Source organism: Cyanistes caeruleus, chromosome 11 (assembly GCF_971803275.1).
Source record: "Cyanistes caeruleus chromosome 11, bCyaCae1.hap1.1, whole genome shotgun sequence".
NCBI lineage: Eukaryota > Metazoa > Chordata > Aves > Passeriformes > Paridae > Cyanistes > Cyanistes caeruleus.
In genome coordinates, this window is record NC_141711.1 from 13,627,647 (window position 1) to 13,654,266 (window position 26,620).

The window sequence follows — 26,620 nt, forward strand, 5'->3', positions numbered from 1 at the left end:
GCTAAGTAGTACCATAAAAACATCCATGTAATTTTGCAAAACATTATATGTAAAAAAAGCAAAATGGAACTTCACAAGAACTACATATTAATTATTGTATTTCATTAAAACCTGTCAGTGAAGCTTCTACAGAAACTGAAATACCATCTACCCTATCAATATATAATTTGTGCTGTAAAATGTGTTAGCACTTATTATCAGCAACAAAAAACTGTCCCCTACAGAACAGTAATGACATTTGAAAGTGTGGAGTACTGATTAGCAGTTACTTAAGAGTGAATCACCACTACCATACAGCATCTATTCATGCTCTACATACCTTCACTGTCAAGATAATTTGCATGGAGAGCAGCTCCTTTCACCTTGAAACGTAAGCATTTTTCCAGTACAGGATGTGAAAACAAACAACCATAAATGCATTAAGCAAGGGAATTAGCATTCGCCTCCTTCCAAGATCTGACGTTTTCCAGTTGGATTGTCTGCTCAATAATTTCCATATTAAAAGACATTACTGAAAGTGTAATGCAGGTATCACGAACTTACTAAAGCCATCTCATATTCCTCTCACATACTACCAACAGAACTTTTTTACTTTCAATAATACAAGAGGATCACACTCTGCTTGCAAAACCCAGAAAGACACAGAGCATAGTGCAAAACAGAGAGTGCTGAAGGAAACAAAACATGAATCCAGCATTGCTTTCCTTTTAGACTAAGTAAAATCTAAAACACGATGTTTGACATTCAAGCTGATTTGGCTACATTTTAAAACCATTACCAACACCAAAAAAATAATTGCTCCTGTTAACATTCAAACAGGAGGGAAGAGTACAATTCAAGGTCCAGTTCTAACTTCACAGAAGAGAAAGAAAATTTTCAAGTACCTCCAGAAAAGGCAGAAATTTATTATAAAAAAAGAAAGTCAAGGAGAAAGAGAGAATATAGCATTCAAAGTTTGATAAAACTAACCCTTTCCTCTACAGATCAACCTACTACCTGAACATTAGCATGGAACCCACCAGGTTTTCCCACCAAATGCATTATTAGCATAACAATGTGTTTGATTTCTTTAATTCTTGAACAAAGTTAAAATATCTGTCCAGAATAATTTGCACATCCTTATGTCTGCAGATAACAATAAATATTTCAAAGCACACTGAAATGTTCTGTACCTAGTTTGGCATAGAGAATAATCTTGTCATTCATGTAGCCCAAAGATCTGTAGGAATTAAAGGGGATGGAGATTCAAGCTCTGCAAGTTCCAAAACATCATTTGCATTAATCATCAAAATTACACTGGCTTAGGATTCTCAGACATATTTTATTTTCTAAGGTTTGATTTTAAGTCAGTGCTAGGAGATACATATTGCATAAACCAGACTTCAGGAGTCCAAATTATGATGAATTAACTCTGAATACAGTTTTTGGTAAGTTCTACACCATTTACCTGGGTGGTAGGTTTTGAATTTGGGTTTGGGGTAGGTGTCAGCTTTGGTTGGTGGGGAGAAGGGGGTTGTTACTGTTGATTTGGTTTCTTTGCAGGGGGTGGTGGTATTTCCTTTGATGGGGTTTTTTGTATTTTTTGATTTACAGCCATATGCCTATAGATTTCATTGATAATTTTTCCCTTTTTGATAGAATAATGTATTATTTTTGCTATTCAGAATTGTTCAGCTGGCAAAAGTTTAAATTGTTATAAAAAAAATGGTCCATGCCTATCCTTTAACCTGCATGTCTCAGTCCTACTTGACCCTTCCTTCAAAGCAGTCATTGCAGTGTCTCAAGTAAAAAAACAACCTACAAAAACCAAAACCAACATAAGGCTGAATAAAAGAAAGGCAATTAATGTCAAGATGATTGCACTAAACTTGCCTAAGAATTTAAGTCACTATTATACAATTTAAACTAAAGATAGATGTACTGTATGAATCAGATCCACCAGCTGAATGCTAATTGATCTAAATCACCCCATTAGATTAATTTTGTGCTGACATTTCCACAGTTGCAAGAAACTACCAAGATCCAGCACCCCATCCTAGTCAGGGAGATAAAATGCAATTCTGCATCTTTAAAAACAGGAATGCTCTCCTGCCTGAAAAACCTGCTCAGAGAAAACAATGGTTTGAGGACTCCCAACACAAGGAAGGATGTGTTGAGAGAGGCAGGCAGATGCAGACTCCAGCCTGCTTCAGACCAAGGCAGGCAGTGCTTACATAACACTGAGGGCTCCAGCAGACAGCTTACATAAGGAAAATCTGAAGGGGCCTTAAACAAGCTTCTCATCAGGATTAAACCACCAGGGAAGACCCAAGAAATTAAGGGTATTTTCACCTGGAAACCATTCCTACATTTGCAATAAATAGTATTGATGATTCAGGAGGAAATGAAGAATTATCATAGCTCAGAATATTTTTTTAAGAAGAGTAGTCTCATCAAAAGGAACCTGAGAAAGCATAGACCACTGCACTTTCACACAGACAGACACTGCACTGATTTAAGAGCTTTCATGTATCACAACAGCATTCCCCAAAGCCTGTTTTCCAAAGCTCTAATTGCAGCAGCTGAAGTGAATGTGTTCCTGGCACCTAACCCTTGTTTTGCATCCCATATTTGAAGCTTGGCTTTGCCAGTGGGCTACACTCTCACATTCAGTACAGGACCCACTAAGCACAGAGTGTCTACAAAACAAAAAAAAAATCTAAGATTTCAGGATTCAAATAAGGCAGATGTCTTTTGACAGTCTAAGCAGAAAAACAGCACCTAAGAGGAATAAAATTAATTCTTAGGCCCCAGTAGTATTTGCTAAGTAGGTGAAGAGTATGGACATCTCTACAGCTTCAAGGAGCCTCTCCAAATCTATATGGAAACTGTAAAGCCTCCAGAAACCAGACAAATTAAGAATAATACAGTCCAGTTTGCTTCTGGATGTTTTCTTGTACACTTAACGGTGTTCCATCTCTTAGAAAGCAAGGAGTAGAACATTTTTTAAGTGCCAATTTTGCCTAAAACCTCATCATAATTTCTGAAATTACTTACTGAACTATTATTTTCCAAGCAATTTGAGGCATCTGTATTTCATCTAAAGTCAGTTTTGGGAAAAGTCCTATACCCCAGATACTTCTAGGAGGCATAACAAAATACTTGAATAAGGTTATCATAATGACATAAAATAATGAAACATTCAATTAAGATATGGGAAGTGGTGGATTAAAAAAAAAAAATACTTTTAAAAAGTAACCAAAATATTCTTATACATCTTTTACAAACTCAAGAGGACACCGGTGCTGGTCACCCATTTGATGGTCACAGTACAGAAAGACCTTAAGAATTGCAATAACTCCATCAATATTCACAACAGTAAACTGGCAAAAAAATTCTTTACTGAGTATCTCACTTGAATTAATTTGCTCAATGAAATTTTAGCATGGGTCAAATGACTCAACGTGCAAAACATTTGGGCAGTAGAGACTGTCAATCACGCCTCGACTGTGAGCGCATCCCTCTGAAAGCAGAACTCACCGTGTGTGCTGACAAAATGAATCAAGTAACCTTTACATTAATTTTTCATTTAGCAAGCCTGTATTAAGCTAAATGGCACTCCCAAGCAGTTGACAGTTGAGGAATCTATACTGCCCAGATCCATAATCATACACACATTTTACATCTTCACTTCTTTAAGGATGCTTAATTCATAATCAGGAAATGTGGGCTCCTCCGGTGATATCAGAAGTCTCACTGCTTCTAAAAGTGGAATCTTGACTTTAAAATGGCATGGATTCTGATCACCCAGAGATCATAGTAAATACCAAATATATTCTTGATGCCTGGCTAGTAGGGAGAGAGAGGGTGGGAAAGAAAGGCATTTGTTTTTAGAGTTCTCCTGTGCTATCACCTCCTTAACTGTTGTGACAACCTCTGTCACTGACTTTGCATGTTAAAAATACTTGCACTCTTAAAGTTTGGTATGTTTCTATTCACAGAAGAAATATACTTTATAACAATACAAAATAGTACATGCTAAAGTCAGCTGTCATCCAGGCTTGTTTGCCACAATCAGCACCAGGATACAGCAAGCTTAAATGGACAGAGACATTTTGGAATTCTAAATAAAAGAAAAAGCAACAGACATCTTATAAAAACTACTATAACCAGTAAGAAGAAAAAAAGAAAAAAAAAATAGCCTATGTGACAGAGTAATAAAAATGCTCTAAATACCTGTCAAACCTGTGTTTTGTCTTTTCTTTTTCATTAAATAATGAAATATAATATAAGCAAGAAAGAAAAACAAAATAGCTTGGAAAGAATATACACTGTGCACCTTCAAAAACAGGAGCACAGACTGGTTAGTGAAACAGAAAGGATGCTGATGAAAAGGTAAAATGAATAGCTTCCAATTAGCTACAATTATAACAACCAATAGGAAGCAATCTTGCTACTTCAGAGGGAAAAAACACATTACAGAAGGGGTGACAGCAGCATCTACTATGAGGAAGAGAAGGAGGATTAAGGATTCCATATTGATTCTTTGTGGATTTTAGCTTGATTGCCACATACAGTACATTCCATATTCTTCCAGCAAGTGTTGGGCTCAGAACTGGGTAGGTTTCATTCCTAAAGCCATTTTTGCGCAAAAATGGCTGCGCATGGAACAGCTCCAAAATTAAATAAAGATGCTAGTTTGTTATGGCCCAATAAAAATTAAAAAAAAAAATCTTTTTAATAATACTTGATTACAAATTAATCCAAACTGAAAGCTCCATCTGCTTTATGAATTTAAGGTGCTCAAAAAAAACAGTGACAATGTAAGTCTACACAGACTTTGAAGAATGTGAGCTGGAAGTATAATAAATATTGAGTGTCCAGATTTTCATAATAAAATCAAAGTTTTCCCAACATACTGAAGTGAAGCCATTTAAAGGCCTTGAAAGGCATTAAGAGACCGCAAATATTTTTGTTCTTAATAGCTCTGTATTTTCGCTTAGTGAAATTCATGTTTTACAGTCCTGGGTATACAAATCTGAAAAGACAAGCTGCTATAGAACTCTTATGTCTTTAGTAATTACTAAAGCCAGTTGGTTTCATTTTAAAGGATAGCACAAGCTTTTTATTTCAGCTGCTACACGTACAGTTATATAATTTCACACATATATAAGCCTTCCGAAATAAATGCTACAAGCTCAAGGAATAATTTCTTTCTCAATCAGACAAAAAATAAAATTAGTGCTACTCAGAAATAAAAATCATGTCTACAAAATTCAGCAGAAATTTAATACATGGCTTGAATGAGTGTTTTGATCAGTGAATGTCTCAATGTTTTTCCATTTACATATTGCATTTTGAGAATCCCGTATAATAAATGTCCCAAAATTGCAGTCTCAATCTAATATATTCCTTAGTCTCTCATTTTTCTTTGTAACTGTTGTAAAAATAAACTGTCCACAATACAAAAGTTTACTCTAGGTTGCATATTTAAATTAAACAGAGTCCTTGATATATAGCTAATACTCAAATCTGCTTTTTCATTACCCTCTGCCCCAATTATTCAGACTTATACCAATTTCTCAAGTTTTTTGCTATACTTCACCACCTTATTACCCAGCTGTGCAGCTGAGCAGGAAGATAACCACATTCATTCCTCTTATCTGTAATGATGTAATACATCTCAGCACTGGGTTGAGATGATTGGGGGAATAATGGCATTGTAAAAACTGCAGAGATGGCAAACAACAGTGCAGCCGCCTTCTCCTGATACAGTGCATTGTGTACACACAGCCCAGGGTGAAAATAATACAATATGCACTAATTCTGCTCCTTGGATGAAGTTAACATTTTTCATAAGAAACAGCTGTTTCTGCACAGTAACATCATCATCATCATCATCATCATCACCACAATGCAGCAACCAGGCTGAACACCCGCAACCTGGGCTGAAGCCTAGGCTACAAGAAATGAGTGTTGGAGTTTACTTTCCAGTGAAAAAAAACAGTCATCCAAACAGAAAAATATCAGGTTAAGCAAGGACTCTACAGATAGTGCAGTGCAATGCAAAGAGTCATCAGGGACTAGTATGCCATACAAAAATAGATCATGGACAAAAGCACGTACAGCACTGCTTTCCTGTTCATTTAAAAAATTAAATCTGCCTCCATTTTCTCTGTTAAAACCTTCCTTATTACAACCAAAGAAATCCTTACCTTCTGTAGGAGCTGGGAACCTGAGTATTTGGCTGCAATAGATTTGATCTCTCCACCAAATGCTGAGGCCCAGAGCTTTACACTGTGAAGAAAAAAGAGACAGGAAGAAATGTAATACACATGTCATAGCAAGCAACAGAGACTGTAACAGCTTCAGCTGCACTCAGAAGGAGCCGTGCAATTTTGCATTAGACAGCTCACTAAGGAACCTAAGCACAGCAAAAGATCAGTGAAGCTGTACAAGTATAAGCACAAACTAGACCCCATGCTAAGATAAGGCCTCTGATATGAACCTACCAACCTGAACCATTAAAATTTAAGGAATTAACTTGCACAGAAACATCCTTTGGTACAACGTGACACATATCAATTGAAAGGAAAACAGCAGATAAAATGGCAAAACAGTTCTGAATGATAAATTCCCACATGATAAAGAGTTAACAGCATCAATTTCAGTAAATGCAAGCACTTAAAACTCAGTGGCCACATGCTCCACCAACACATGCTCCTACAATAAAATCAAAGTAGTGCCAAGCGTCTTGGAGACAACCACTTCAAACACAGCTGACAGAGGAGCAAAGGTGCCCTGGAACAGTCAAATATCTGCAGTACAAAAACAGGAGAACTTGAGCAGCCAAGTTCTCATCCTTGAACATGGTCCTGAGAGGAATAGCATGAAAGCACTTACACTGACAGGGGGATCTGCTGCTCCGATCCAACCACATCCACTAAGGCTGTGTTAAAAGCTGTCCAGAAGATCAAGAAAAAACCCCCAAAAGCCCGAAGAAGATTTAGGTTCTCTGGCATTGTGCCTCTCTGTGCCTGGAAAGGTTTGGGGAAATTCAAGTGAAGCTGAGTTCAGCAGCAGTGGGGTTTTGCTTTTAAAAGCTTCTTTTCCCCCACTCTTACCCTCTTCCACTAGAAGGGGACACTGGAACACCGGAAAAGAAAAATTCAAAGCTCCATCCTCATTCCTCCAAAGTATGACCCTCTCTGTGTAATGGAAGGAGCAGACCAGAAGCGAAGCTCTAATGACTTGAAAACTATTGTGTCCCTGGTAACAGCAAAGCGTTTTCCAGCACTACTGCAGCCACTTGCATGTAGTTCTTTACAACTCCGCAGTCAGCAGTGTGCTGAAGTTACTTCAGTGACCTACTGCTGCTCCAAAGTGCCCTTAGCAGCAAGAAAGCAGACTATTGATTCCAACTGGGGCTGCTGTCTTCTTGCAATTACTGCTCACTTTGCAAATGGAAAGCTGCCTAGAGTTCTCCTTTCCCTCGCCGATAAGCTCCAGCCTTCATCCCGGGTGCAGGCAGCCAGTGCATTGGTTCGGCGGAGCAGGAGCAGCAGCCTTTTAACGGGATAGCGCCGAGACAGAGAGGCAGGCACGGGAGGAGCTGGACCAGAGGGAGGGCACGGCAAAAGCAGAGAAAGTCTGGAGGAGCTGAAAGTGTAGTTGAGCCCTTCCAGGGAGGCGAGAAGAGAGCGCTGCACATTGCCGGGGGCTGAGTCTGGGAGGGCTCGGCGGGGCTGGCAGGGGCGGGGGCGTGGGGCCGTGCACACCCACCGGAGCCAGCTTCAGGCAGGGCAGAGCTGGTGACAAGCACCTGTCTGTCACACACCAGCGGAGCTCGGCCGCCGGCAGCAGCATCCCGGGGCGGGCGGAGGGAGCGGAGCGGCGGCCCCGGCTCCCGGAGCATCCATCGGGCGGCGGCGAGCCCCGGCTCCCGGCCAGGCTCGCACATTCCCCCGGCTCCTGGCGAGCGCGTCCTTGGGCATAAAGGCACGTTTGCTGCTTCCTCCCACGCCGGAGCACTGCAGCAAGCCACTCGCCGAGAGCTCGGGACCAGCAGAGGCTTATGAATGAAAAGAAATGCAGCATAAGTAAATCAATGCGGGCTGACTCCAGCCTATGAATAAATTATTAATTTGTGCTCAAAGAAGAATCCTCTTGATATAGCAAATATAGGATTACAAGCTCCTCCACTGAGAGAGCAGCGTACCGAGCAGGAGGGATTGGTCCAGGTATTTTTTGTTGTTGCATTTTAAAATGTACCCCACCCCTCTTTTGCTTTTATTCTTCTCCCTCTGCTTTTTTCTCACCTTCTTCTCCACTAAATGTGCAGACTTAAAATAGCAAGTGAACTTTAATGTAAACAAGTATGGCAAGACCATGATCTGAGCATGGGCTGAGTCATCCTTGCATCCTACAATATAGCTCCGGTGTCCGCTCCAGAATTCTAGTTTCTTCCCTCAGTAGTTATAATTAAGACCTCAAAATATTCCCTCTGCCTTTGTACACTGTTCTTATCTTAACATTTTCTGTCTCGAAGCTCGAGATGTAGTACCTGTATTTCTTTGCACATTAGCATCTCTAAGAGCACTGAACAGTTTGCTTTAAATATCAAACCCTCTATTCAATACCTAGCTGACAAAAGCTTCCTGCTTTCTCAGAAGAAACGAGAAGTTTAAAGATAGAAAGACTAACAGGGGAACTGTGGAGAACAGAGTAACACAGCACCCTGCAACTTTCACCACCCACCAGGCATCCCCACCAGGAACAGTAAATAGATCACATTTCTCTCTGTACTAATACCTTTTTATGAAGACAATAAAGAAAAAATTTCTTAAAAGGAACATTTATTTTGTGTATTACTGAACCATTTTGAAAGTCATGTTATCTGCTGTTACTGTGGGTTTCCTAAGCACTGTTTTAAACACACTACCATGTCACCAGGTGTTCAGCTTACCTACAGGCAGAAATGTAAAAATGCACATGGCTGACTAACAGTATATAATCAATTATGTGCTCCTTTGAACATATTACATAAACAATAGTATCTTTCCAAAGCCAGGAATGAAACAGAAATGGTTGATTGTCTCAATACTTGTGCTGTTTACTTCTTTTTACAAGCCAAACACTGTTAGGCAGTAAATTCATAAGCTCATTTTGTGAGATTCAAACAGTTCTTATGTTAACAAAGATTCTTAGCTGCTTCAAGTGACCCGGTGACAAGTAACAGTTACCTTCCTTTTTGAGAGCAATCCTGGAAGCCCTAGAAACTTTGTGAAAGCACACAGTAAGCTTATGTTCAAGGGGCCAGCAAAATCTAACATGGATTTAACCCATTGCTAATAAGTGGCAAGAAAAGATGATAAAGTAATTCATCAAACCTTGGCTTTATTTACATTTATCATTCAACACTATATCAGACCTATGGTTTATGTATCTGGTGTGTGCAAAACTGGACACTCACACTTGCTTAATACAAAAATTGTACTTGTACTATTGCTAGTCTAAGAAACTAAATTCACTTGGAAAAGAAATTTTTGCTTGAAAGAACAAGCTTCTTTTGTGTTAACAAACACTTGTGTACACCATACCACAGAGTGCTCTCAGCAGCTTTCATTAATGCACACCGGGTATGTCCGAGCAGGAAATCACCTCCTCCCGACCATCCTGTGAATGGAAAGCAAGGCTGAACCATAACATTCACAAACCACTACAGGTGACACCACAATCTGTCTGCAGCTGTGGCCTGGCCTGGCCACTGCTGACTATTCCTGCTATGCAGATTGCTGCAGTCGTGACACCCGATTCAAAATTCATGTTAGCATTTCTCCCATGTTGCTCCCATCAGATGCAGAAGCTTTTCCTGAGTGGGATTGCATAATGAAGGACCAAGAAAAACACAGGAAAAAGAAGTGGTAAGTTTTGCTGAAGAGTTTCAGTCCTTTTTACTGGGGATAGAGCTGTGTATTTCATTATTTGCTACACCTTGTGATGTCCTGGAGCAAAGGCAGAAGAAAGCTAAGTTTCAAAGCATAGTAATGAATTTATCTTTTGGAAGTAATGTGGCATTTCTATCATGTCCTTATGCTATTATAGAAAACTGCTGACTCTGGAATAATTTCTGGTCCCACTAGAAAAGTGTATGCACAGATAACTGACCAGAGAAGGAAAGCATTTATGCACATAGCAAAAATCCATTCCGAAACCAAAGTGCATCTCAGCAGAAAGTGCAGGTAAGGTTCCTTACATGCCACTGGTCTTTGAAGCAGAGTTCCCCATAGAAGTGTATTAAGCTGCATTTCCCTGCTTCTGGCCTCTCGTTTTTAAGGGATAAAAAATGGCAACTAATTTTCTGCTGTGTCCTTGATGATCAAGCGCAATGGTGCATTTCGGTTTCTCGCAGAAAATGAAAGAAGCTGTTTTCCCCATGAAAGCAAAAATAAAATTTGGATACATGAATAAAATCTTGTAACAAAGTCACAGACAGGGGCAGAGAAACTTGATGAATCCCCCAAGGTTTTTCAGAACCACATTCAGGAAAATAACCAAGGGATTGGAGGAAAAAATCCAATCAAACCAACCCACAAATAAACAAACAAAAAATCCAGGTCAAGGGTAATGTGAGATATGACACAAAGGCTGAAACAGCAACTACAGACTAAGGCAAAGCACCATATATAAATATACATAATAATCACCTGATTAATTAATCCCATTGTTCTTTTCTTCTACCTCCAGGTATATTTACACTTATGAAAGGGTGCAGAAACAGGGTCACAATTGCCTGTATTTTGAGATCTCTGATTAGACATGTATCAAACCCTAACAAAAGTCAATTGAGAAGCATACAGAGAAGAGAAAATATGGTGCATGGGAGAAGGGTAGGAAGGAATTATATAATTAACACAAATGTTTTTTGTATTTCTTTTTTCAAATGCTTATCTACAATGAGTTCTAAACAGAAGTAATAAATGCAGAAGGCTGAAGTACTAAAAGCCTTGCTGAAGATGTAAGCCACCTCCACTGGAAATTAATATTTAAAAAAGAACACAAGAAAGGAAATATGTCAGTTTATCTATATTCCACACATATTAGAAGATTCAGATACTGCAAAAATAGAAAAGCTGTAACTACTCTGCATGATGTGGTGTTAATATTTGCTTTGTACTTCATTCCTCTGTACTTCTAAATACTGAGATTATAATTCACGGATGTGTTCTCCACAGTGTTTTTTTTTTAATTATTTAACAGACTAAACTGTCCATTCTCACTCTTGTTTGAAATACTTAATTTTAAAAAAAATCTCCCTTAAATAAAGACAGTAGGAGAATAAAAAGGAAAATGTGAAAGGATATAGAGTCACCTCATATAGTAAACAATTCAATATAATGTCCCACGGTGAAAATCCTTCCAGCCTTTAACAACTCTATGAAACTTTCCCTTACTTCTGTGCAAGCATAATGTTTCACATACACTTACTCATGGAAAATAGAAACAGGAGAAATAGAGGGATAACAAAAGTTATCACAGCTTTGCAAAGCTTGAGACTTTCAGATAAAAGGCAAAATCTGAAGGTTCTGAATTTATTATTTGGAAACAACCCAGTGGTGGTAGCACTCATCAATCTGCCTGCTGTGAGAACACAGGCTCACTTGTTTCAAGTGATCTGTACATCTGAGGAAGAGCAGGAGAATGCACATGCAGCCTGTTCTGGAGAGGTTGAACATGTATTCCTAGAATTTTATGGAGGTCTCAGGTGTATAAATCTGTGTTCCACTGGTGTGGGAATGCCAAGTCATCGACCAATTCCAACCCACTTGCAGCAAAGCTGGAGGTTACATTACTCACTGGCTTAAAGGAACACAACTTCACATAATGGGCATGAGCTAGTGTTCTGGAGCAATAAAAGTCCTGCAGAAATTCTGAACCACATCAGTATTTTCTATATGCAACTTTACAATATTATCATCTCGTTTGTGCATATTGTTCAGGTCAAATCAAGCACTAGTATTTTATCCGTGAGAGTGTTAAGAGCATACACAACCAATGTTTACGTATAATCAGTCATTTACACGACTAGAAATACAAATCTCTAAAAATTTTTAAAAATACTAATATACAATCCTAATTAGTATGTTGGGAATACAGCATTTTAGGTTACTGTCACGTTATCTTCAGCACACTTCAACAGCCAATAAACCTCACAGTTTGCCATAACCCCCCAAGGAACGCGTGGTTAATTTCGCTTCCACAAAGCCTAAGATCAGCTGGCTTTTGAATCTCCACAAGGAGTTAAAATGCAAAAGAGCAAAGCATTATCACATCCCAGCCTATGAGAGCTCACACTGCATGGCAAGCTAGAATGCTTTAAGCTAATTATGTTTATAGCTACCCAAATCCAATTTCAGCAGTCCACTGTAGCTCTAGTCTGTTACTGCCATTTAACATAAGCTTCATTTATTTTGAATTTTCAACTATTAAGACAAAGTCTGCCTTTGGTTTCTTTCAAGAGTTTCATGCTGGGAAATGAACACTTCTCTAAGCAAATAAACTATTTTTTTTTACTCCCAAAGCTGGTGCTAGGTTGTAAATGTTAATGCTTTCAATGAATTCAAAATACCTGCAAACTGAAGATAAAATTTAAAAATGAGAAACTGTAATTAAGAGCTCTGATATAATGGACAGAATGCTATGGAAACAAACCTATCTAGTATTCTTTCTCTGACAATAAAAAAGAAAAACATGACTAGAGGTCACAGAGTATTTCAGTGTTCTATTACTATTATCTATCACTGTCTACACTCTAGAATGAACCCCTGGTCATGTCTATAATGGCCTGTGAATGTTTACCCCAAAACTAACAAATTCCTCAGAGCCACTTGAAGGGATCCTTGTTGCAGCTCTAAGCACAGACTTCAAGGGTTAGGAAATGCATTGTCTTTACTTCAGACCTTGGGAGGCTTGGTGACACAAACACTGGGTGCCAAAAATGTTGTATTCAACAGGGGAGGGGGAAGCAACTGTCCTGAGCAGCCACTGTCAAAGGGACACCTGCAACAGGAGATGAAGTGACATCTGTGGACCCAAAGTCATCAGGGAGGTCAAGGTTCCAGCCACTCAGCTGAAAGCAACCTGCAAACTTTAAATTGGCATGCAATTATTTTCAAAATAACATCCTTATTGCCAAGTGGAAAATACAACATGGCTTTTAATCCAAGAAACAGTGTCATGTCAAGTAATTACATACAGCAATAAGGTACTTCAGAGGTCCATAATTCTGTCACTCTCCAATAAATTCCTACATCACAAGTATGAATTTTGTGGTGGGAATGTGACTTTTATGAAGTCTTGACTAAAATGCTAGTTTCTTGATCTGATATTCACCACAGTTCTGCTTCTTGATGTAACAAAAATGAATTTTGTATAATTCCATGGCAGCAGTTGCTAACCTGAGATCCACCTCTGCTCTATCACTTTGTTGAGCCCTTTTCAGTTATTGTGAAGATTGACTGATCCTGAAAATCAAAGTTATCTCAAATTGGAAATAGCATGTATTAAAAAGCAATGCACTGTGGTAATGAATTCCATTAAATTGTTGCATAAGGAAAAATAATATATATCAACAGAATAAAGCATCCTGTGAAGTTATTAGACTGACATATCGGATCTCAATTGCAGAGAAAGGCCACCAGGAACTACCAAAAGGCAAACAGATTTCAATAAGGTCTAAAATAATACCAGGAAGCACTAAGCAAATTTCTTGACTTTTCAGAGTTTGAAATTGATTTAACTTCAAGAAGAGTGTAAGCAAGTCATTATTTGTCTTAAGGTCTCAATAGCAACCTGATAAACCTATTTAAGAGTTGCTGGTTTATGCAAATCAGGTTTCATTTCTTAAGGGGTTACTGTCACCTTGGGTAAGAATCAAATTTAAGACTGCATTTTTTTCCCACCAGTGCAAGTGCCTTCTTGTTCTGGTGAGCATTAATTGAAACCTGTCTGCTGTAGACAGATGAAACCATCTATTATCAGGGCACTTCTATAACATTCTAAAGTGGAGACTTGGATTTGGGCATAATGAATGATTCCTACATCACACAAAATATGCCACCACAGGAAAAAACACCAAAACAAGAAGACCGTTTCTTATCCTAGGGTTTCAAATTCTGGCTTGTGTATAATGCTCAAATTCTACTTCTGCTTTAATAATATAACTTGACATTAAATATCATGTAATCAAAGTTCACACCTGCAGAAAAATAGCAGATTTATAGGTTTGTGGGTTTTTAAAATAGATTAAAGCATGATTATGCTTCAAAGATGCAAAATAAAAGCAAAATTGATACCCATAAATATACTAATAAGTGTTAGGTAAAATATTTGCCAGAGCATGCATTTCTATTTTACAGGCTGTTAATCCATCATAGTGTCACTAACATTGCAACAGACACACTCACACTGCTGTGCTTATTACTTTTTAATGCATCACTCCATTTTAAACATTAATACTAACAAGTTCAGGCTATAATATAGTCATCCTTCCTATCCATAAAAAGAAAAGGAAAAAATTGCCACCCAAATGCCAGTTTATACTAGTTTCACTTATTAACACACAATATGAGAAGGATTTTAGAAAAATACAGAAAAAAGAAGAAAAGTTCTGAGTCAAACTTGTCATCACATTTTTCCCACCCCAATATTTTTGTGGTTTTGTGGCCTGGAGTTTGGGGGGTTTGGTTTGATTCAGGGCTTTTTGCTGTGAAAATACTTTTGCTTAATCTTCTATTAGGAACAAGTCTCGGCCACAGCCCCATTCTTAGTTTCTCACAATCTATTCTGCTACAAAATGCCATAACCCTGAACTGCAAAAGCTGCTCAGCCTGCAGAACAGGAGGTGCCAGAACTCCATGAGAAGCCATCTGAAGTGATCCCCTGTGCTCCTGTGACACTTCCCTCGTAATCAAGGGGTGCAACCACAAGCCCCCGAGGGCACCACTGCCATCCATCCATCAGCCATGAGCCCCCTGACCCACTCACCAGAGCCCTGCTGATCCTCTGGGGTGTTACTTCTCCCCAGGGAATCTCCACCTGAGGTGTCATCTACTCCCACTGCTTAAAACCCTCTTCCCAAGCAGCTGCTCTAGGAAGCTCCTTACTTTGCTTCAAGCTTTAACATCTAAAGTCAGACCTTTTTTTAGTTATGAAGGGAAAGCAATGCTATGATATTTTTGTTATCAAGGAAAACTGCAACAGTTCAATGGCTCTTCTTTTTAACAGCTTTGTCCTAGTAGTCAGTAGTCTGGTAGGTTTGCTGAAACAAACTAATTACTCCCAAGCAAAGCAAGACAGTCATAACACAGAGCTGAGAAACTAGAGCTCTGAAGAGATACTCCCAAACCGAGTAAATAAAAAACTTCAGCTTCCCAAGACAACATTTAGCTACTCTGCACACAATCAGGACATGCCCAGTCTTTAACCTACTGATGCACAGAGTCAACTGCAGTCCTTCAGCCAAGCTGAACTCTTTCACAGCACCCTGGGTAACATCTGATCCCACAGCCTGTTGGCAGCAAGAGGCAGATCTGACAACAGCCAACACTTCAAGGAGCACTTTTTAGAGCAGCAGTTGCATGTTTCTTGAAGCAGTAAGACCAGGAAACTGCAGTAGTTGAAGACAACACATGTCATCTTTCTGGGCATCTTGCCTTAGCTGTACTACCCAGAGAGCCGGTGTTATGCATTTTGAAGAATTGTAGATGAAGTGACTAGGGATTTCTTTTTTAAAAATGGAGTGCCCTAATTGCCCTTTTTTACCACAACTGGCAAAATATGCACCCCCCAGCATCCTGCCACCCCCATCCTGAGACTGAAATATAGTAGAGCACAGGCTGTTCAGGCATACAAATTGCCAACGGGGAAAAGTAATAATCTCAAGGCTTGCATCATTTCACAGTCGAGTTGTTTGAAGACAGGCTAGCCATTACATAGAGCAGCTGTGTTATCTAGCTTTTCCTTTCATTCATTTATAGAATTGAGCTGGTTTTCTAAGTATGTTGAAACTATTTCCCTCATTAACAGGATTTGTTCAGTATGCAGGGAACTCAGCTATAGCAGAAATACACAAAGGTTTCCATCCTGTATATGTCGATATTTTAGGGACATTGTTAGATTGGAAGCCTGTCAGAGCCCTCCAGATATGTTACAGTATTGGCTGGAATTCACCAGGACACAACAGAAAGATCTGTCTTCACAAACTTGGGCAACCATTTTTCCACAGAGCTCACTGACACGACTACATCTTGGTGTTATCAGTCAGTGTAAGGATCAAAGACTCTCTCCTCTATTTGCAAAACAGAAAAACCCAACAGAAATAGCATGCACGATTTTCACACATTCATGTATTATTTCCCAGAAACAAAGGGCATTCCACATTAGTCCAAATAGAAAAGATTCATTAAAACCTCCCGCAATCTGAGGCGTAAAAGTTGCCAGCTCCTTTATTCATTTGATTTTTTTTCTACATGCCAGGATGCAAAACTTAGGCAGAAATCTGCAGTTAAAGATAGGATTTAAACCATACTGACAGAAAAAAAAAATATCAAGTTAACAGGGATATCTTTCAGTTCTTTAATATTTCATTCTTAATGATCCTTTACCAACAGAAGATCTGTTCCTATTTTTCACACTAGAATGCTCTTCTATTATTACATTCAAATATTTGTTGTTATCTCTGTACCAGTACTAACACACACAAGGAGAGAGATACTTATAATAAACACTATAAATGTAGGATTTACAAAGAGGTTTCCTATGTTTTAGATATTTTTCCAATAGTAGCACAAGCAATGGTGCCTCTAGACCTCAATTTCTCCTCTTCTCCATTACATCCTCTTAACCCTCCCATCTCTTTCCCTTTATTTAGGGCTGCATGCTTCTTTCTTTTTAAATTCCACACGTTTCCTTTTTATGATGTAGATGCTTAATAAACAGCAAAATAACAATAGAGTTACCAAATAGCCTTTCACCTTTCAGTAGTAGGTAGTAAGACATTTTTGTAGTCAGGACTGTTCTCTCCAAGTCAAGTCAGACTAAGTTATAACAAAATGTTCTAAATTGCAGGTTTAGAAGCCTCCTTCCTGATGGACACTGTTACATTGTTTTTAAAAACAGCATTCTATGTAGGAGAAAAAGATTCTGCAAAATCCATTACTACCCCATAAAAGTCTCATACAGAGGTATTTGCATAATGAACTGCAATTACTCACATTATATTTATCTGGTGAAGAATGAACCCATTGTGTGCAGTGGAACGTGTCTGCTCTGCACTAATACACGCACAGAGGAAGTTACCTGGTGAAATAACACATCAATCACGGGTTAACACCAAGCCTGCACCCCTGTAATGCCATTTCCAGTTCATTAAAGGAAACCAGCTGCAGAATCTGCCATTGTGCCAGACTGTCAAGGCTCAGCAAGAGGTTAGGAAGAGATGTGCAGAGAGCTAGAGTTGTTTGTTGCGGGCAGGGAAACCCTTTGTGTTGAAAGTGCTGTGACAATGATCGTCACAAGGTTTACAGCATATGCACACACTAAATCTGCCTTCACTGCAGCTGGGCCCTCAGCTCCTGGCTAACAGGTTCCATGTTATAGAAATAACACCACAGAAAGTTGTGGTGTACCAACACAGGTACTGAAGTTCTGGAGTCACAGAATGGGTCAGGCTAGAAGGGACCGCAGTGGCTCAAGCTCCCTGCTCAAGGGTTATCCTAGAGCACAAAGTCCTGGAGCTGAATCCTGCCAGAAGAAATTCTCTTCTTTGCTGACAGCACAAACCTGCACATGTATTTTAAAATTTAATGAAAACTTGACAGATGAAAAGTCTGCTCTACTTACTGAGTTCAGAGTTCACAGGCTAAGTAAGGCTGGCTGAGCCTTCTGTTGGTGAGCATGCAACATTCAAAAATGCCTACACGAGCAGCCAGCAAACTGGACCCTGATTTCTGGATTAGAAGGAATTTGATCGATTTTTGCACACATCTGAACATTGTCAGTTTCAGGTTTGCACATTTTTGCTACACCTTAGACTTCTAATAGTACATTCATACATGAAGTATCAGTCGGGAGGAGTACTTACATGTCAGACCTGTACCACACTTCTGAGCCTTTCTCCTCAAAATGAAATATTGGGAAACTACATAACCCCTTCATTTGACTTGTCAGAATGGGACTGTTCTTAAGTGCTCCAAAACAACAATAATCAGCTCCTGTTAGACTGAATGGTATGTTTAGGCCTTTTGTAACTTTCTTAATTCTACTCCTCAATATTAGCAAAGTCCATCATTTAGGACTATTTTCCTTTATGATGGTATTTTAAAATATGTGATCTTTGCATGGTAGCTGTGTGAGTACAGCAGGTCTCCACAACATATAAAGATTCCTGCTGTGCTAAAGCAAGAGTCTCTCTCCTTACATTTCCTTTAACAACTATATTCAACTGCTGCTACAGCATTTCACAGTCCACTTCAGAGCCATGTGGGGTGGAGGACAGGATAAGAGGCAGACAGACAAGTTAAGCACCTGTTTTAGTCCAAAGCAAAGTGGACTTCAAGAAGCTGCAACCAGGGACTTTTAAATTCAGAAACTCTGTTGGTTCTATGTACACATGCATCATCCAAAATTAAAAATAGAAGAGCATTACTGCAGCAACAATTTCAAAAATTAAAATGCATCAGAATCACATTCTCAAATCCCCTGCACACACAAGATAAACAGCTTCAACCCATCAGTCTTCCTTTCCTTAGCTGCTTCTTTTTCAGGGATTAAAAGATGTCTTTAAAATTTAACTTACAGATAAGCACTTGTCTACCAAAATAAAAGTGAATTTTTGTTCTCAATACCTTCGGTTAAAAAAAAATTCACTTTTCTCAAAAAATACAAAGTAAATTACAATTTGCATAAGAACAATTAAATGAATGATGCATTTTTTTGTCAGTGACATTTTTCACTTTCATAAGTACATAAATAATATAAGCAACTTCATCATCTCTGCTAAATAAACCCACCTTTCTGCATAGGAAGGCCCATCTATGTAAGAGCAATTGCATTTGCTGAAGGGGTTTGTACAATGCCAGTCAGAGGTCCTGACTCAGTTTTTTACTTTAAACCACAAAACAAGTATTTCTGAAATAACACATAAGAAAAGTCAGGAGTCCGAACATTTTTCTTACTGTAAATTAGAGAAAAAACTAACACAGAGCAAGAACAATGAAGAACAATCAAAAGGAATTATATTCTACAGGAACAGAATTTTGTCACAGCCATGGGAGATGAGCCAGGATCCCAAAACAACAAATGGACTGTGCCACAGGATTGGAGCACAGTGCCTGAGGGGAGGCAAAGATACCTGCCCTGATACCCACAAGAGAACACAGGGAGGAGAGAGAGATCCATTCTCTTCTTATGGATAAGGAGAAATTTGGGATGTTTGCAACTCTGAGTAAAAACACACAGTGAAAATTTATATAAACATTAAATCCACAATTATTTTGATGACAACTATTTGAATCAGTTGAGCTAAAAAAATGGGTCCTATGAGAGGAACAGAGCACACAATTAAGACTGACCAGAGAAAAAGTAATCATAAACAGTAATTAAATATTTTTAAAATCCCTCTAAACCCGAGAAGCAGACCTTGTTCCAGGTGCTATGTCCATAATTATAAAGGTGAGGATATCATTGGGGCTGAAACAAGCTGATGCAAAACATACAGAGCTGTCTGTCAAAGGAGGAGATGCTACTGCAGAAAGAAAATACTGGTGCTAATAGCTCAGTTTTTTGTTTCGCTTTTTCTTCCCTAAAGTGGTATTAGTTCTGTTTTGGAGTTCTGTTTCAGCAGTTTAAGCTCATGCCTGGCACTCTCTAGTCTATTGCAATTCTCCCTCCCCAGCTCCCAAACCATGCCCTTAGTGGAGGGGAATGGGAAAAACAAGTTTTCAGTAACTTAAACTTTCAATGTTCCCTTGCTTTTGCACTGCCCTGTTCAAAATCACACAACTACTGTTTATGTACAGGTTGGCACAAAGTAATTCCAGCACTGATTATTTCAGCTGTTTGCATCCCACTGAACAAGGAGGGAAAACCAAATGCAAGGCTTGAAACAAAAATGATCCACTGCTAAACCCATCCAAAAAGTGGGGAGCATACATGCACCCTGTCAGTGCTGTTGGCAAGCCTGCCTGCCATCAGTGAGAAAAGTGAAGACTTCTTCCAGCAAAAGAGGTTTATTTACCTCCCCTTTGATCCTCATCACCAGGGTCACTGTGTACACGTGTCCTCTGCAACAGAGAAAGGCAGCAAGAAGTTGGGGCAGAAAAATGAAGTTCAACTGCACTGTGTGACACACAAGCCCAAGAGTTTATACCTCCACAGACACATGAAATTTTTGAGACAGTAAGACAAATTTTATTAAAATGTAAAGAATTACTTATTTTCAATTTGCAGTTTAACTGTGCATGGAACTAGTACACAACAGTAAGAACAAGGACTAAGTTGGGTTCTTTTGTTTGTTTTTAGCAACAAGAATTGCACTTTATGAGTTGGACTAGAGCTAAAGTGAAAATACTGTACACAGGAGTAAGAGCCAGAACTAATTCATTATTATGGATCTAAAATAACACTCTGACAAAGCATATGAGAAGTTATTCATTGCATGTATACAGGATGGGACATAAAAACTTTGCATAAAATGAAACTGCAGGCAGATATGTACCCTCAGCATCAGCAGGTGGCATTAGCAGAGCATATTTTACATGTTTCTTAGCTAAAGCCTTAGGCTACTTAAAAAAAAAACTTGGCAACTATGAGTTAATTAAATTGTAAAGTGGCAAATAGCAGTACTAGTAAGAGTTACATGCCCACAGGAGACAAATCAAACGTGTCAGTCTCTAAGGAAGCAGGCTGGGAAAACCTTCAAATCAAGGAAAGCCTATTACTTACTAGTCAGAAATATGCTGTACTTTCCAGTTTCAACAGCTGAGTCCCTTCAGAATGGAATTATTCTAGAATGAGACTATAAAAGATATAGAATAACCTCTCAGTTCATGTTAAATATGTGAACCAGAAGTGCCAGATCAATACACAGCTACTTAGGATAAACATTTTATTGTGTAAGCAGGAGTTCACATATCAATAAAAAGGAAATATTATTTAAAACTTGCAAGGCTTTGAAGCCACTAATTGAAAAGATCTTTACTGCTGGAAAACTTGCCATTACAAGGCAAAATCCAAGCAAGGCAGCAAACTAAAAAGAGCTATTTGATTCTTTTTCATGGATTTCAGATTTTATTCTGTGCCATATTATACTTGCTCTGTAATTACTGAGATATTAGTACAGTCCCCCAGGACTTGCCTAGAAAGATTAAGTTATTCTTTCCTCACATTACCTGTGATTTATTTCAAACTTTTGGTACCAAAGACTCAGAAAGAGAATGCATGCTTTGTAGATGTTTTCACACCTATTCTGGGAGTGAAATAGAAAAAGGAAATGCTGTGCAATGTAGGAAAATCCTGTTAAAAGCAGGAAGAGTGCTGTGCACACCCATGTTCCAGCCAGCACCCATCCTACAGCACAGTAGATCCAGCAAGGCATCAAAAGAACAGTAGCTCACAGGCCCTCAGGGAGGCACCACAGCCTGTTCCCTAACCATCCCCCCCCCTCCCAGCATGGAAAAAAAAATTAAAAATAAAAAAAAATTATACCATATGAACCTTTTGGGAAAGGGCATTCAAGTCTCCAGGATACAAATTTGCCCGTTAAACATCACTGCCTCCATGCCAAGTGCCCATCTGTGCTACAGGCTGGCTTGGAGAGCTGTGGCTGGCTTTTGTTTGTGAAAATATCTCTTTCCTGATGGTGTATACTGGGAAGATTAAGAAATATTTACTTAACAGGTTGCCCAACAAAATCCCCACCTCTGGGCACTGAAGGGACACAGAGTTCAACCCTTCACAGCAAATTCCTCGTGCACAGAGAACCCAGCCTGTCAGGATTGAGGAAAATGAATTGACACAGAACAACAACAGCTCTCGAGATCCAGAAACAGCCAAACCTCACTAAAATGCTTTCTTCCAGGGTAAGTCCATATCATCACCTGGCTCAGCACACTGCACAGGACATGCTCAAAGTCTTGGTTTTGACTGAACCAGCTGCATCATTCCTACCAGCTTTCCTACTTCTCAGACATTGGATTGTTTTATTAACCCCTGGATCCATCACTCATCTTTTGGTGCAAGATTCTTCTCTGTTTTTCCTATATGCTACCTAACTTGTTATCAAATAATCTGACTACACTTTTAATTACCTACACTTTTGTTCACTTTTTCCTGCTGTACAATGTGGTTTTCCCTTTTCTGCTGGGACAATGTGTTCAGAGAATACATTTGGAAAATTAAACAGCTTTGATCTATTATCATCTGCATGCTCCTCCCTATTTCAGTCTGTTTCAGATCTTCTGTTTACTACAGCTACAAAAAAACCCAGCCCACAAACCACCACCCAACACACACTAAACTCCTTGCAGATTATTTAACTACCAAGCTGTTAGTTTCACACGCTATATTGGGAAAATTCCTTCTAAAATATAAAACACAAAATCCATTATATACTTTTAACAACCTGTAAAGATTATCTCATTCACTGTTAAGTCTTGCAAACAGTCACAAGCAAAAAATATTACACTACAAGACCTTTAGAAATCAGCTGGTTATAAGCACAGCTTGTAAATCAGATTCTTCCTACAAAATGAGCAAGCCAAAGGGGAGGAGTAGAGATTATTTGACACCAGCTTGTTGTGGTTTTAAGGGTATATAGCCAGTTTGTGTTTTCCACATATAATGTTCATTCCAAAACCTGCCAATTTGTGGACTCTGATTTAACTATATTAAACAATATAATAATAGATTTTCTATTAAAAAACACCAAGCTAGAACTAGAAACTGTAGCTCCATATTATATGAAGCTGCTGAACAAAGGATGCTTGAAAGGAGCTGCTTCTAGTGTAACCAAAATCCATTTTTATTTATGAAGTCTGCCTCAACATTCCCCTTCCTTTATTGGAAGTAATGGTAGAGAAAAGTCCTAGATGAGGCCAGCTTTTTTACAAGACAGTAAGTATTTATCAAAAACACTTTTAACAGGACTAAGTGACTTCTTTTCCCAGATTTCCACATTTTCACAGGAACAAAACACAATTGAATCATTAAACTGTCTCCACAGTAGAGCACTCAAGCAATGCAGCGTCTCTGCTTCAAGCACTACAGAGAAACCCAGAAGAAACTGAAAACAAAACACCAGAATCTCTGCTACTTTTAATAAATAATCATCTTCCCAAGAAAATGTCTTCATAACAAAGAGTTCTAGAGTTCTTTAAACCTAGATACCAAAAACCTGTGTGTAACACAGTCATTAACTCTTAATTTCTCCTCAAGAACAACCTGCTAACATCTGATATCACATCAGCCAGGCAAATTGCCTTAGCTTTGTCTATGTCTTTTCCACACCACAAAGATAACTCTGCTCTTTTTAAGGCATCAAACTTCTGGCCATGCAGCTGTGCACCAGGTTTGCAGGAGACTCTGGGGAAATAATAGCCAGGGGTAGCCCACAAGTGTGCTTTGATGGCAGCACAGTAGCTCAGGCCATTCCTACATTCTTAAGACAAGTTGCACTAACCCAGACTTTATTCCCCATGGGTAAACCAATTATTCTATTAAGAATGTAAAGTCCAGGTGGCAGCACATCTGAATGGTCAACAGCGCTGGTGGGATGGAATTTAAACAAGTTAACAAGTGAATGTGGAAGGAATAAGATGGAAACAGATGCTGAACAGCAGCTCACTTGAAGGCCTCATCACCCCTCCAGATTCTCAATTGATCTGTCTGGATAAACAGATAATTATTTTGTGAATCTCCCAGTAAAAGAGCTTAAAATAAATAATTACTGTAGTATAGACATCGCTGAGGGCCCAAAGCTTTGAGCCCCCAGTACAGAGGTGAGCAGCAGCTTCAGGGCTGTCTCTTGGCTAACCAAGCTCACTGCTCCAACCCAACCCCCACGTTTTTTCTGGCTTTTTCTTCTGGGGAACAATGGCCAAGGTTGCTTGGCAGAGTGTTCTGGAGAGTGTCATCCAGAACATCAATCAATGTCATCATAAAGGTCAGAGTCACCACATGCCAAGATCCAGAAATTTTCCATTTCACTGATAAGCCTTCTTTCACATCCCAAAAAGGAGTTTCAGCTAAAGAAACAAAGAATGTATCTGCCAAAATACCTTCCCAAATTATGCTGTAAGTACTTCCTCAGTTATTCCTTACTACTTTCTCTGTGAATTTAAGGAAGAACAAAAAACACCCCTCCAAACAACAACAAAAGTCTCACAGCTGTCACCTAGCCACTCTTAGTCCCCAAATATAACCAAAAGCATCTATGGGAAGATTAAGTACAGAAATTATTTTGAGAAACCCTCAATAGGAGAAGAGAAAATAGAGTTAGTAAAAAAGGCTTGGGAGTTACAACCACCATTTGAAATATTCACTAACTTACATTTACATTGTAGATGCTTGGCACTTTTACCCTCATTCCAGAATTCTTCTTTAAATCTCTGCTAACCAACATACAGAAAGTGGACAGACTCACAGCTCTTTTCTAGTGGTGAGTGACAGGACCCAAGGGAATGGCCTGAATTTGTGTCAGGGGAGTTTAGGTTGGGTATTGGAGAAAGTTCCCTAACCCAGAGGGTGGTTGGGCACTGGAACAGGCTCCCCAGGGCAGTGGTCACAGCACCAAAGTCTGACAAAGCTCAAGCAGCCTTTGGAAAATACTCTCAGGCACATGGTGTGACCCCTGGGGATGGTTCTGTGTAGAGCCAGCAGTTGGACACCAATGATCCTTGTGGATCCCTTCCAACTCAGCACATTCTGTGATTCTGTAATAAGATCTTTCTGGTCCAGGTCAAACCTCTTTGGAGACATTCTATCTGAAGTTTCCAGCATAATAAGAAAACCTAGACTCAAGCAAGTTTTAATTAATTTATTTGTTTTTTAAGTTCAGAAGCATTTCTGAAAATACCCTAATTATTTTTTCTTGTAGAAAAAGAGTGCAGAGCCTCACAAGATGCTCATGGAAAGAGCTGTCAAGGGAAGAAAACTGTCTGAGGCTTTAAGGTTCACACTTCCATCATGAAAAAAATGAAGACCTACTTTTTACTCAAAGGTACACATAGCCTAGACAGGTAACATGCAGGAAGAGCCAGACCTGTTGGTGGTGGCACCAAAGGTAAAAATGAAAGTAAAATCAGAAATCACTTGTATGAGTGTTTATATCCATCAATGCCATGAAAAAGGACCTTTATTACTATTTCAGTGAACAGAAGGTGTCTGGTGATCTCACAAGTAAAACATCCTGCAAGTCTTGCAAAGCATTCACAGAAAATATATTAATAAGACAGACAATCTATGTACCTGAATCTGACATGAAAATCCTAGTGCTATCTACAGAAGGTTTTTCACTTTTTCAGACCAGATCCCAAAATGTTGTTCAAGTACCTAAAAATAGTTAGACATCTGCTAGAGTTTTCAAAAGCATCTAGCACTTCAGATGCCTGGCTTGGTGAGAACTGGCTACAATTGCTTTCCACTCAAAACCAGCAGCCAGCATTTCCAACCCAACAGAGTAATAATTCATATTCAATTCATCTGAAGTGCTACACAAAAACAGTAACAGGCTCTAAAGTCAATATCCATTTCCAAAACAATACACTGGCATCAATGAAATGTTTTGAACATACAAAACACATCTGAGCAGCCCCAACCACAAACTGTACCAGCCTCCACTTCCAGACCTGCATGTCCTGTACATCCTGTACCCACATAATGCAGGAAAATACATTTATTCACTCATACATCTTTTAGACAAGTAACTGAGACAGCATGAGATGTTCCCAGAGCATGTAATGACAGAGCTATTACCTTACTAACAGTGAGTCAAATTTGTATGTTACCAGGATCAACCCCTGAAACAACTAAAGATTTGAATCTTGATCTTATATTCAGATTTTGATTGCAAGGTGTACCAATTAAGCACTAGTTTTAGCTAAATAGTAACTGGATTGTAAAAAAAGAAAAAAGTTTACCATAATCCAATAAACAGATCTTTCACAAATTTTATTAGTTTATTTTTTAATCAATGTTTTATTGTTTGGCATAAGAACACATCTTGCTACTTGACTCTGTAGGGTCTTCTTTTGTTTCCCACACCACCATATACAGAAATGTTCTCCAAATGCAAAAGTTATTCTACATATTCCCAGTATAGACTTTTTTTATCCTACTTTTTTTCCCAAACAGCTGCCACTAATCACTATCAGATGTAGGTAGTGGAGCAGAAGCAGCACTGCTCCAGTCAGAGATGACAATTTCTAGGTCAGCATTTTCACTAAAGGGAGTAAGTAAAATGAGATTGAAATACCGGAGAGCAGCTGTTTATACTTTACACCAACCTGTCCATAAGTAGTGCATTCAACTTAATTATTTATTACAGCCTCACAATAAAGATGAGGAGAAAGCAATTGCGCCTAGA

The 26,620-nt window shown here is 38.9% G+C and overlaps 1 protein-coding gene across 2 annotated transcripts in view; it reads right to left on the minus strand.

The window, feature by feature from the left end:
• CACNA2D3 (calcium voltage-gated channel auxiliary subunit alpha2delta 3) overlaps positions 1 to 26,620 on the minus strand; it is a 413,270-nt gene that overhangs the window by 379,321 nt on the left and 7,329 nt on the right. The window contains exons 2-4 of one of the 2 annotated variants that reach the window (XM_086846678.1): positions 7,104 to 8,050; positions 6,883 to 7,016; positions 6,195 to 6,276 (exon numbers count right to left, since the gene is read on the minus strand). In XM_086846678.1, the coding sequence (XP_086702804.1) occupies positions 6,195 to 6,276; positions 6,883 to 7,001 (201 nt within the window). In that variant the 5' untranslated portion in view covers positions 7,002 to 7,016; positions 7,104 to 8,050. Of the gene's footprint in view, positions 1 to 6,194; positions 6,277 to 6,882; positions 8,051 to 26,620 lie in introns of those variants that run through there. The other variant, XR_015275129.1, reaches the window with a different exon arrangement.